The sequence below is a fragment of the Eschrichtius robustus genome, chromosome 14, assembly GCF_028021215.1.
Source record: "Eschrichtius robustus isolate mEscRob2 chromosome 14, mEscRob2.pri, whole genome shotgun sequence".
NCBI lineage: Eukaryota > Metazoa > Chordata > Mammalia > Artiodactyla > Eschrichtiidae > Eschrichtius > Eschrichtius robustus.
The window spans coordinates 20,715,141-20,727,210 of record NC_090837.1 but is presented as its reverse complement, the minus strand read 5'-3'; the positions used below and the strand labels follow the sequence as shown (position 1 = coordinate 20,727,210).

Here is a 12,070-nt window from a genome sequence, read left to right as displayed (position 1 = left end):
CAAAACCATTGCCTCCTTTTTATATAAACATTTTCATAGTAAAGTTAAAAACAGCAATTCCCAAACTCTCAGTACCAGTAAAATGCTACAACTGCCTTGCAAAAAAGCCTATACCACTGTGCTGTGGCCTCTCCAACACCCCCGTCACAGGCCTCACAACAGAATGCTTACTGCTTCTCTGATCACTGCTTCCCATATCTTGGGGTAAATATGGAGGGATAGAGTTACTCTCTCAGCTTACAGGAATCACAGCATATAAGCATGCCATGAAATTACTCAGTATCTTCAGATACCTGAGGCATCTAAATGTTTTCTCCATTAGGTGAGAAATAGCAAAATGCCCTAGAACAAGATGACATTTTAGTTTTAAAACCAGAATATCAATTATTTACATTTATTTAGGATTCATTTATGAATTATGTCTTATTAATTGGGTAGAAATACCTAGAAAAATTTGGAAGTCTGAGATAAACAGAATTCCAAATATAAGAAAATGTCTAAAGGCTACTCAAAATTCTGAAAAAGCTGTCAAAGTACTGACATACCACCTGCAAATTGCCAGTAGAGACTGAGTCCAGTGAAATCTGCATGGTGAACACAGTGTCAGAAGGGCAGGAGTGACACAAATTTGGTGGTGAGGGCTGGGTAAGATGGACCAATAGTAGTTATGACGATTGCAGATGCAACAATACAGAAATCCTAAGAACAGTAGGGCTTAAAACATTTTCCAGTAAAAACAGGAAGGACCTTGCAATATAGGAAATACTTATACACTACAGGAAAAAACACTGCAAAGCAATCTTCTGCTATTAGAAGCAACCCAAAGATTATTACATATCCCCTCGCTCCACCACCCTCAAATCTGAATATTAAACTAAGAACCCTAGTATACTATTAAACCAATGGCAATATATTTCATACTTAAATATGTATACTCTCAATATACAAAAAGTTTCTAAACAATGAGGCTCTGTTTGAAACTTTTAACTCCAGATGATAATAGGGAGCCCAAGTGATAGGTGTTCTCTATTATTACTACAGCTGTTTGCTGAAACGCTAATGATTTTATCTATTTATTTAGGAGTCAACTTGCAAAGATTAAAATTTTAACACAGCCGCAAAACATGTAGATGGACCAAAATGTTCTATTTGCGGGGATCAAAAAATATTTGAACAAAGGTAAAAAAAAGCCTTACAAAAAAGGGAAATGAGGAGGCTAAGGAGAGATGACAACTAAATGTAATATGGTCTCCTGGATGGAATCCTGGAACAAAAAAAGGACATTAACTAAGGAAATGTGAATAAAGTATGGACTTTAATCACAATGTATCAACATTGTTAATTGTAATAACTGTACCATACCAACATAAGATATGTTCCCAGTTTTTCTGTAAATCTAAAACTGCTCAAAAAAATAAAGTTTACCCCTGTCTCATACCATATACAAAAAGAAACTCAAAATGTATCAAAGACTTAAACATATGAACTATGACTATAAAACTCTTAGAAGAAGACATAGGTATAAATCTTCATGCCCTTGGATTAAGCAATGTTATTTAGCTATGACAACAAAAGCCTAAGCAACCAAAGAAAAAAGATAAATTTGACTTCAAATTTAGAAATTTTTTTGCTTCATATGACACTATAAAGAAAGTGAAATGACAACCCACAAGACAGAAAAAAATATTTACAAATCATGTATCTGATAAGAGTCTAGAATATAGACAGAACACATACAACTCAACAACAAAAAGACAATAACCCAATTTAAAAAACAGGTAAAAGATCAATAGATTTTTCTCTAAAGATACACAAATGGCCAACAAACACATGAAAGATGTTCAACATCATTAGTCATCAGGCAAATGCAAGTCAAAACCACAGCGAGATACCATGTAATGTCTACTAGGACGGCTATTTTAAAAAAAAGGGAAAATAAGTATTGACAAGGATGTAGAGAAACTGGAACCTTCTAACATTGCTGATGGGAATGGAAAATGGTGCGGCTGCTGTGGAAAATGGTGGCAGTTCCTCAAAAACTTAAACACAGTTACCACATGATCCAGCAATCCCACTCCTAGGTATAAACCAAAGAAAAATGAAAAATTATGTTCACACAAAAACCTTGTACACAAATGCTCACAGCATTATTCACAACAGCCAAAAAGTTTAAACAACCCATGTGTCCATCAAATGATAAATGGTTAAACAAAATGTGATAAACCTATACAATGGAATATTTAGCAACAAAACAGAATAAAGTACTCATACATGGTACAACATGAACCTTGAAAACACTATGTTAAGTGAAAGAAGTCAGACACAAGAGGCCACATACTGTATGACTCTCTTTATATGCAACGTTCAAAATGGGTAAATCCATTGAGTCAGAAAGTAGGTTAATGGTTGCCAGGGCCTGGGGGAAGGGAATAAGGTGGTTGTTAATGGGTAGAGTTTGTTTGCCAAGATGAAAATATTCTGGATTAGATAGTAGTGATGGTTGTACAAGTTTGTGAATTTACTAAAAACCACTAAATGGTACACTTTAAAAGGGGTGAATTTTATGTATGTGAATTCTATCTCAAAAAAAAAAATTTTAAGTAAATTAAACTAAGAGGTTTAGTTACCAGAGGTTTATGTTTTGTTTAATTTCTCTTGTTACAGACTTACTACTCTAATAACAGATTTATAAATGCCAACTACTCTTGGATACAAAAGAGTAGCTCAGGTTGGTAAAAATGTTTTAATTTTCCCTCCCATATTATTCCAGTTTTATTTGTTGACTTTATACGCTTGGCATATTCTAGTTGTGAATGCTCAATGTACAAACTTGGCAGGCCTGTAAGAGCACAAAGTGGAGCAGTGGGCGAGTTGCACACAGGCATCAACCATGCCAGCAGCACCGACTGTGCCACGGTATGCCTCTGACCAAATGCAATGTCCAAAACACAGCCCACTTGTCTACAGAGAATGAAGAGCAATTTTCTTTATTAGTAGGCTGAGAACTGGGGAAACAAAACAATTCTTGGATTGAATAGCTCCTAGGAATAACTTTAAACATCTAGGTCAAACTACAGGTACTGTTCTTGAGAGCAGGGCTTCTTAAACCAGTTTCATGGCATCAAGGAAACCATACACAAAACGCATTTGTGCAATTTCTGCAATGAGTGTTCATCTCCAATGGTTATCCAAAGACCTCCAATGGACCCCCATAGAGGTTAAAAAGTAGTGCCTTAAACCAATCACGTTTCTCAAAATGTGGCCCAAGGTCCACCCCAACATTTAGGGAAAAATGAGATCCTCCTCATTGGGTTTAGAGAACTAAACCTGTTACCTTCAGCAATGTCTTAAGTTGCTTAAGATGGTATCCCAGCCTGAGAGGATCCCCCAGTTAAGTGGGGAGGAGAGAAACCATAAGCTAAGTCAACACAAAGTTTGCTCTTTCATAACTGTCCACAGAACACTTCCTGTGTGCCATGCTTAGTGGCTAGCACAGGCAGATGACTGTGGTCCCTGGCCCCACTGCTCTCCAATCTCTCAAAAGAAGTCTTCTTGAACTTGCCATCTCAAGAGTCCCTAACAGCAACTATTCCTGGAAAGGAATCCCTTTGGGATATTTTCAAAGAAAACCTTCAAGTTTGGCTAAAGGCAAAATACTTCAAAGTGCCCATTTTGAACTGGGAGTGCTCCTTCCCTATGAGTATTTCAGGAGGGAATGTGAGATTACCCTTTTGTAGAGTCCTGACAATCCACAGAAACTTACATCGTGAACAAGTTTGCTAAAATTATCATCTGGACAAGAGAAGAGTTATCAACAGAGACCTTAATTTTTGCATAGGTTACTAAAACCTGACCAGGCAAGAACAAGCTGCTAATTGGCTAAGAGTCCCACACCAAAGGAAGTATAAACACATTTTCTTAGTTTTAGCAGCCTTCCTTAAAGAAAATGTGTCAAGCCTTCCCAAACAGTCTATTTGGGAATTACTAATATGGACACCCACTTTCAGTGATCAGAATTAAAACAGAAAGCAAATGATGTGAGTATAAGCCCAAAGCAACAGTGGTTAAATCCTTATACAGTTTCTTTCTGCAGAAATCCCCTGCAGAAGCAGCTATGCATTCTGATGACAATCTGACGTTATAGAATTTCACACAAGTCACTTATATAAGGAGATGAAAGGGGAAATGTTCTTTACCTCCGTGAGCTGAATTCAATTCACAGAGTAAAAAGCCCAATTTTTTATGATTACCGTGGATATTTTTATTTTACTGTTAGTGGTCTGAGCACCCTAGAAGTGCCCCAGTATCTCACCTATGTGTGCCTGGCTCTTCCTAAAGAAGGCAGATGTCCCTGAAGCAGTGCTTGGGTTGGGTACCCCTTTGACCTCCTCTTCCAGACCCCACCCTCCACACACCCACTAACATTGGGCTTGGCCCATCAGGCTCTCAGATGGTTGCTGACCGACCTGATATTTCAATCCATGAGTCACATGACTTTTCTGAAAAGCTCAGAAAGCTTTTAAAAATAGATCACAATGGGGTAATGGCATTCATAGATGACAGCCAGGGCAATGGTGAACGAATGACACAGGGGGTGCATGAGATACCTTCCACCATCCCCCATTCATGAGGTTTGTTGCCAAAGTGGCACCATTTAGAACAGTTCTTACAGGCAGGTCAGGATGCAAACTGGATCCTGCAGAGCTGATAAGCAGGACTCAGCACCTGGATTCACCCAAGCCTCTAATGGTGGCTGATTTGATGCAAAGACTTTCTTCTATTGAAAGGATTTATGTGAAGCTAAGAAAATGGGAATATTAAAAAAAAAAAAAAAAAGGAAACCCTGCTTTTTCTGTTGATCTGGCCAACACAATAAAAATAAACCTTGGCTTTTAAATGCGTTCACACAACCGATAAAAGCAATGTAAAACATGAAGCAAGCAGGTAAATAAGTACCAGAAGGAAACTTATGAAAATCATTTTTAGGGTGGTAGCATTACATCTTCATAGTGCTTTCTGGTTTCATATTAAAATGGAGATGGGGACTTCCCTGGTGGCGCAGTGGTTGAGAGTCTGCCTGTTAATGCAGGGGACACGGGTTCGAGCCCTGGTCTGGGAAGATCCCACATGCCACGGAGCAATGAAGCCCATGAGCCACAACTACTGAGCCTGCGCGTCTGGAGCCTGTGCTCCGCAACAAGAGAGGCCGCGATGGTGAGAGGCCCGCTCACCGCGATGAGGAGTGGCCCCCGCTTGCCACAACTGGAGAAAGCCCTCGCACAGAAACGAAGACCCAACACAGCCAAAAATAAAAATTAATTAATTTAAAAAAAAAAAAAAGGTCTTACTTTAAAAAAAAAAAAAAAATGGAGATGGTTACTGTGACATTTAGAAAATAAGCACCTTGATCTAAAGTTGGTATCTAAAGAAGCTATCTTTCAGTATCTCCCCCTACCTTTATTACATCATAAGCAGTTTTTAACACTTATTGTGTGCCAGCCACTTTTCTAAGCACTTGATATTCATTTTCTCATCTATTCCCCACAAAAATCCTATGGGTTAGATACTATTCTATCTGCATTTTACAGAGGAAAAAGATGAGAGTCAGAGAAGTTGAGAATACGACTGAAGGCAACACAGGTTAAGTAGGTGGAAGAGTGCGGGATCCCAAACCAGGCAGTGGGGCTCAGTGGCCCCTTATCCTCTCCTCTCCAGTGATTCTCTTGAGAGGACAGGGGAAGGTGCCCAATCCTTCCCAGCAGCTTTGTCACTCAGTGTTGGGTTTGTCCCAGTCCAGTGGGACCGCTGGGAACCCTGAACAAACTGCCACCTCCTCAGGCAGGCTTCCCCTAGGCCAGCTCCTTTTACAGCACCCATTCCTGAACCAAAGATTTAGGAAGGGGTGCTAGAACCACAGATTTCTATGTCAGACATTCCAATTGTGAAATGACTGGCTCCTTATCTAGCTAGAAGTTTCCACCATGAGGAAGGAAGAGAGGATACCCAAGGGGGCAAGGGCCCTTAATCACAATTTTTCAAGATGACTTAAAATCAGAACAGGTAGGAAAGAGTAGTCAGAAGACAGTATCTATGGTGTTGCCAGCCAGACCCCTCTAAGAACTTCCAGTTAGGTTTCTGGAAAGCTGAAACATTAACATGGTATCATGATTTTTTGTACCATAACTCTGCCTTCCCCCATATAAACAGGCACCCCTATTTTTATACTAGCTTAGAAGTTTATAGCTAAGTGCCTCACTGAAATGCCACCTGTTAGAGCCTACTACTCAACTCAGTTTATGAGATACCCATGAAGTTATCAAACGAGATCTTTGTATAGCAAAAACTGACCATCAGACTACTGATTTCAACCTAGAATTTAAACCAAAGAGTATTCTCAAAGGATTGACTTCAAGTCTTGCAACTGATTCTCTCCAAGAAGGCTAGAAGGATTACTCAAATCAGTCCGCTTCAGTTGCTTGTCTGTTTTCTTAATGATTTTAAAGCAAAGACAGGGAATTCCCTGGTGGTCCAGTGGCTAGGACTTGGTGCTTTCACTGCTGGGGCCCGGGTTCAATCCCTGGCTGGGGAACTAAGATCCTGCAAGCTGTGTGGCATGGCCAAAACAAACAAAACAAAACAAAGAAACAAAGCAAAGACACAAACATGGCTGTACCACTGTGACCAACTGCCCATCAGCCACAAATTAGGGGGACCTCCTTTAAAGATCCCTACAATGACAAATAAAACGGTGCCAATCTATAACTAGTCAAGGCAACGAAGAGCACACAGGTAACTCAGATAATCCAACACCTATTTTTCAGCTGGTAGATTTAACATGCGTGGTTAACATTGGTCAGTACCAAGCTGAATATTCTGAGTGTCCTCCGCTTTTATTCCGTGTCCAACTGGCAGGTGACAGCATTAAGGAGTCAGTGGCAAGCTACAGGAGCAAAGGAGAAACAGAACAAAGTACATAATACTTTGTGATCTAAGAAAATCAGTCTGTTCGCTTGAAGAAGAAACATGGATCTGAATAGTGGGACAGGCCAAAGCATTTCTATTTTGTACTTCAAGCAGAAGATGGTATCACTAATAGAAGAGCAGGTACTACATCTCAACTACTGGTAAACAAGGACCACTGATGAAGGTAAGAAAAAGCTGAATGAGTCCCAAACTTTTTCCACTAATAAGCCTCACTACCTCCTGTTTTCTAAACTAATGGTTCTCAAACTTGAATCTGAGTCAGAATTCTCTGAATTACTTGTTATTCAGCCGGTGATGGCTGGCCCTAACCCTAGAGTTTGATTCAATACCTCTGAGATGGGGCCCGAGATTTTGTATTTCTAACAATTTACCAGATGATACTAAATCGTAGTTTTGAGGACCACACTTTGAGAACCGCTGTCTAAACCATTTTTAATCCATGACTTTTGATGTGAGACCCCACTCTATAACCTCCCAAAGTCCTTCAACATAATGCAATCACTTTAGAAAAATGCACATTTAAATACTACCAAAACATAGCTTTTGATCTTAGGAATCTGGCCTGGCAAAATGGACCTGAGTGGGTTTATAAATTAAGGGCTCAAGACCCTCAGGATAGCAGGTGCATATAATAAAGCTACTCATAACCATCCAAATTAATAATCACTGAGGCTTAGGAGCAGGCCTGAAAATTCCCAATGTGACCCTAACTTGAGTTCCTGAGACATTCATGGAAGCACAATGGACACCAACTGAACCCTGGGGAGTAACTATGCACCTGAGTTGCTTGACAACATCAACACCATATTTCAAGTTCTCCACAGAAGACTAAAGCCTTGCTACTCAAAGCATGGTCAGTGGACCAGCAGAATGGGCACCACCTGGGAGCTGGTTAAAAGGCCAAATTTTCAAGTCCACCCCTACCCTAACAATCAGAATTCACACTTCACCAAGGTTCATAGGTGATCCCCAGACACATTAAAGTTTGAGAAGCAAGCTGGACTAAAGGATGTCCTACCACACAGGAAACTCTGGTCTGTTACCTTGAAAAGCACTCGCCAAACATCTGAACTCCTCCACCTTCATGGGAAAAAAAACCTCGAATTCTGAACAGACTATTCACATTATCCCATAAAACAACTGAATACTACTAAATGGAGAAGGGTCAAAGCTTAAGAAACCCTCTCATCTGGCCAGTGGTTTTCTGACCCTGTAGTTAATTACAAATCCCTCAATTACAAAAGTTTTCAGAAAAGACATCACTTACAAAAACCACTGAGGACAGTTTCCTTCTACTGCTTCTAAACTTTCTAGCTTGTGAACTTGAAGCGGCAGAAACATTACTAAATGCTTTATTTATTCCAATAGTTTGATCCCAATATGTAAAAAGGGAGTACGATGGCTCAAATATTATTCCAGTTGTGAAACCAAAAAACATTTATTATAGTGTTCAGAACATAGGACTGTTTCAAACTTCCTTCAAAAGGAAAAAGGCTTAGTTTGCCTCAAATCCCACATAAAATTACCAGAGTGTTGAGAAACATATATATGAAAGCACTACCCTAATACTCCAACACTGCCTAAACATGACCCTAAAATTGCCATTAACTAAGTACTCTTGAATGAAGTGGAAAGTAAAACTATTTCTAACTAAATTGGGGAGAGAAGACCATTGAATGTAAGCTCAACTGTCAACCTAAAAATTTCTTTAAGGCACATTTATCTAAGCATGGCAGAATTCTGAGGTTGGATTGTCAAAAATGGGCAATACTGAGTTTCTCAGTCTTTACTGTAGACATATATAAGTTCTACACTAAGAAAGACTCATAATATCTTCCTAAAAATGACTTATGCATAAAGATGGATATACATTAAAGATGAAATGTACATGCTACCCTCTGATGAGTGTGTGACAGTGATTCAAAAGCCTCTATGCCTGGACTCTACACGTAAAGTACCAGTCAGAACTTTTATTCAAAAACTGCTGGGAGACCTGAATTCACATGAGCTTATATCAATAAGAGCAGTTCAAATCACTTTCCCTTCATTTAATAAGCTTTTCTCCATTCAGATTTCACCTGTCAACATTTTAGGTAATGAATTTAAGTTGTGAAATACTATACAATCACTCTCAGGTTTGAGAGAAACTATAATATATTTGGGAAGACCAAATCTAAATGAAATAGTAAAGTGCTTTCTATCAACTCACATTCTGTCATGCCAAAACAGATTGTATTAACACAGCAATTAACCAAAACTCTTTTACACCTGAAAACACTCTTTTCCTCAAGGTTTTTTTTTTTATGCTAAAAATGAATATTACTCCAATAGCATCGGATAGTTTATCAAGCAGTTAAGAGTAGTAGCATCAGTACATAAACAAGGCCCGAGTTTAAAATACTAACCAATCAGTATCTTGGGAAGCCAGGGACAATAACCACGTTAGAGTCCTTGATGGGGTTCACACCAGGGAAGTAATAGATATGGGCCCAACTAGGACACAACCCTTCCCGTCAAAAGTCCCACGCACATTTTATGTACTCCAGCTCAACACAGTTCAGTGGACTAGGAAAGAATTCACTGCTCCGGTCAACCTCTTCAGAAATGTTCAGTAGCCCACAGGACAGTGAAACAATAGCTTCAATAAATATACAACCTTGAGGTGATTCCTCCTCCCCCACCCCCCTGAAAGAGCAGATATCTGGAGGAGTTTTAAATCACCACAAGTTTTTAGCTTGAAGTCTTAACTTTTGTTGAGTCCATATGCATTTTATAACAGGAAGTAAAAAAAAAAAAAAAAAAAAGAATTAAAATATCTGGTTACCCTAGGCAAGCACACCAAAGAGTATTCCTGTGGGGAGTTCACCTCTCAAGGAAACATCAATACAGAGGACACTGATTTCTGTGAGGCATCCCAGAGCTGAAATCCTTACTCTATGGAAAGTAAGTCAATAACACACCAATTACACAGCTGTTACAGAATTTGTCTGCCAACATATACTGATCCACAAATTCACACAGGGAATATCGAGCCAATATTCCCCTCACCTGAAGGCTACTTAGAGGCAAATTCTAGTTTAAACTCTGGGTATTCACACTGCAGAAAAAAGTTCAAAGCAATGCTTTACTAAATCTAGTTAATATTTAGTTCACATAGTGAGTCAGAATGAGACTACCGCTTTAAATAATACTAATGAAATTCCTACACAATGTTACTAACCTCCTCACCTATAAAGAAACACTATTTCATTAATAACAAAGCCTACTTTTGTATAGCGATGCGGGGATTTGGAGGCCGGTTGCTTCTTCAGGTCAAGGAAGGCATCTCCATTTTCTGTTTCACCCACACTTCTATCCATGGCTCCTTGGTCTACAGTTCTTTGCATCTGGAAGAAATCAGCACAAAACTGTCACCGAGAACAATAAATTTTCACAAGTCCTGACTGTTTAAGAAATGGAAATTCATATCTCTTAGACTGACTACCTTTAAAAAACCCTCACCCAACAATTACGCTATAAACCAGAACCCACTTGGAAACAGAAACACTGGTACTTATATACCTCTTCTAGCAAAGAGCTCTAAGCATCAACAGGATAAGGAAAGCAGAAGTACAACATGCCCAAATCAGGGTCCAGCCTTTAAGCAGTTTTAATACAAAAAGAAACCAACATTAGTCGCTGCCACCCGTGAGGGCCGTTCAGGCAGTAGTGGGGAAGTTTCTCGGAGTGGGGGCAGGTAGGAGACTAGCTGGAGCTGGGGATCCGGGAAGTCGGGCAATGGTAAAGTGCCTGTCACTTGCCAATGGACGGCGCCAGGTGCCCCTTGTTACCGGAGGCCAGGAACTGGGGACGGGGCCCGAGCGCCCCTCACCAGGCCAGCCGCACCTGTGGACATGTCAGGGGAGCCCCTGGCAAGGAAGGGGCGAGCGCCAGCTTCAGCTCCAAAACTCAGCTTCCCCTGGCCGAGACCCAAACCCCCGGCCTCTCGCGCAGGCCCCGGCCCAGCGGCCTCCTTCGGAGGAAGGGCGGGGACAGTACTCACGGAGGGGAGGCGGGCCGGAGGAAGCGGGGAGGCCGAATCCCCCGGCCCGGGCGCTCCGAGCTGGAGCCAATACAGGCCCGCCGCCATCCGCCCCGGCCCGGCGGCTCGGGCCCCGCCAGCCCGCCTGCTGCCAGCCGGCCGCCCCGCTGGCCTCGCGCCCCTGCCCGGCCCCCGCGCGCGCCCCGGCGCTCGCGCTCACGCCCGCGAACCCGGGCGCAGCGCACCCGCGCCCCTTCTCTTCCCGCGGGCCCAGGCGCGCAGCGCCCCAAATCCCGGCACCCCCGCCGCCACCCGGCCCTTACTCGGTGCCTCGGCCGCCGCTCCCCTGCCCGCCGCCCGCGCCGGTCCGAGGGCTGCTCCGCGCGGCCTTCGCTCTCGCCCCCCCCACCCGCTCGGATTGTCTCCCTTCAGCCGCCGTAACCGCGGCCCAACCCTCCGCCCCTCCTCCCCGACCCCTTCCCCCTTAATAACTCCCTCCACGCACCCGGACCCCAGCGCAGCCTTCGCCGACGCGCGCCCGGATGTGAGGTGTCCGCGGCGGTGCCGGCCGGAAAAAGGAAACATCGCGGCGCGCTCCCTGGGTTCCGACCCCTGCGTACGCACGGCGGCGGGGAGGCGGAGGCCGGGAGGGGATGGCGGCAGGGGGAGGAGGCCTGGCCGGGTGCCGCGGAAGCCCTCCCAGGTGTGCGCAGGCGGTCGTCGTGGGCAGCCCCGGGGAGGACGCCCAGTTCCCACGCGCGCTTCGGGGCGGGGCGGAGCTTGAAGCCCGCGACCCCCGCCTGGCGGCTCTCCAGGGAGGGTGACCGCGGTCGGCCGCTGCGTTTGCACGGTTCGCGTCGGCGGAGAACCCTGGGGCTTCGGCAGCGGGAATCTGAGTTAGGCGAACTTGAGGGCTTTGCGCCTTCCGGTTGGGGTTCGAACCTTGGCTCTTTTTTTTTTACTCGTGGTGTAATCTTGGGCAAAGTTCTGACTTATGAGTTTCGCTCTTATTAAAGTGGTCTCTATGTATGAGGAATAAGCGAGATTACGCGTTGCTGCATTAAT

The 12,070-nt window shown here is 42.9% G+C and overlaps 1 protein-coding gene across 5 annotated transcripts in view; it reads right to left on the bottom strand.

Annotated features, from left to right (window-relative positions):
• The window catches only part of EIF4ENIF1 (eukaryotic translation initiation factor 4E nuclear import factor 1), a 41,377-nt gene extending 29,767 nt beyond the window's left edge, over positions 1-11,610 (bottom strand). For 2 of the 5 annotated variants that reach the window (XM_068563765.1, XM_068563766.1), the window contains exons 1-2: positions 11,027-11,149; positions 10,251-10,370 (exon numbers count right to left, since the gene is read on the bottom strand). In XM_068563765.1, the coding sequence (XP_068419866.1) occupies positions 10,251-10,370; positions 11,027-11,113 (207 nt within the window). In that variant the 5' untranslated portion in view covers positions 11,114-11,149. Of the gene's footprint in view, positions 1-10,250; positions 10,371-10,869; positions 10,916-11,026; positions 11,150-11,328; positions 11,407-11,510 lie in introns of those variants that run through there. The other 3 variants (XM_068563768.1, XM_068563767.1, XM_068563769.1) reach the window with 3 other exon arrangements.
• Positions 11,611-12,070: the final 460 nt, after the last annotated feature.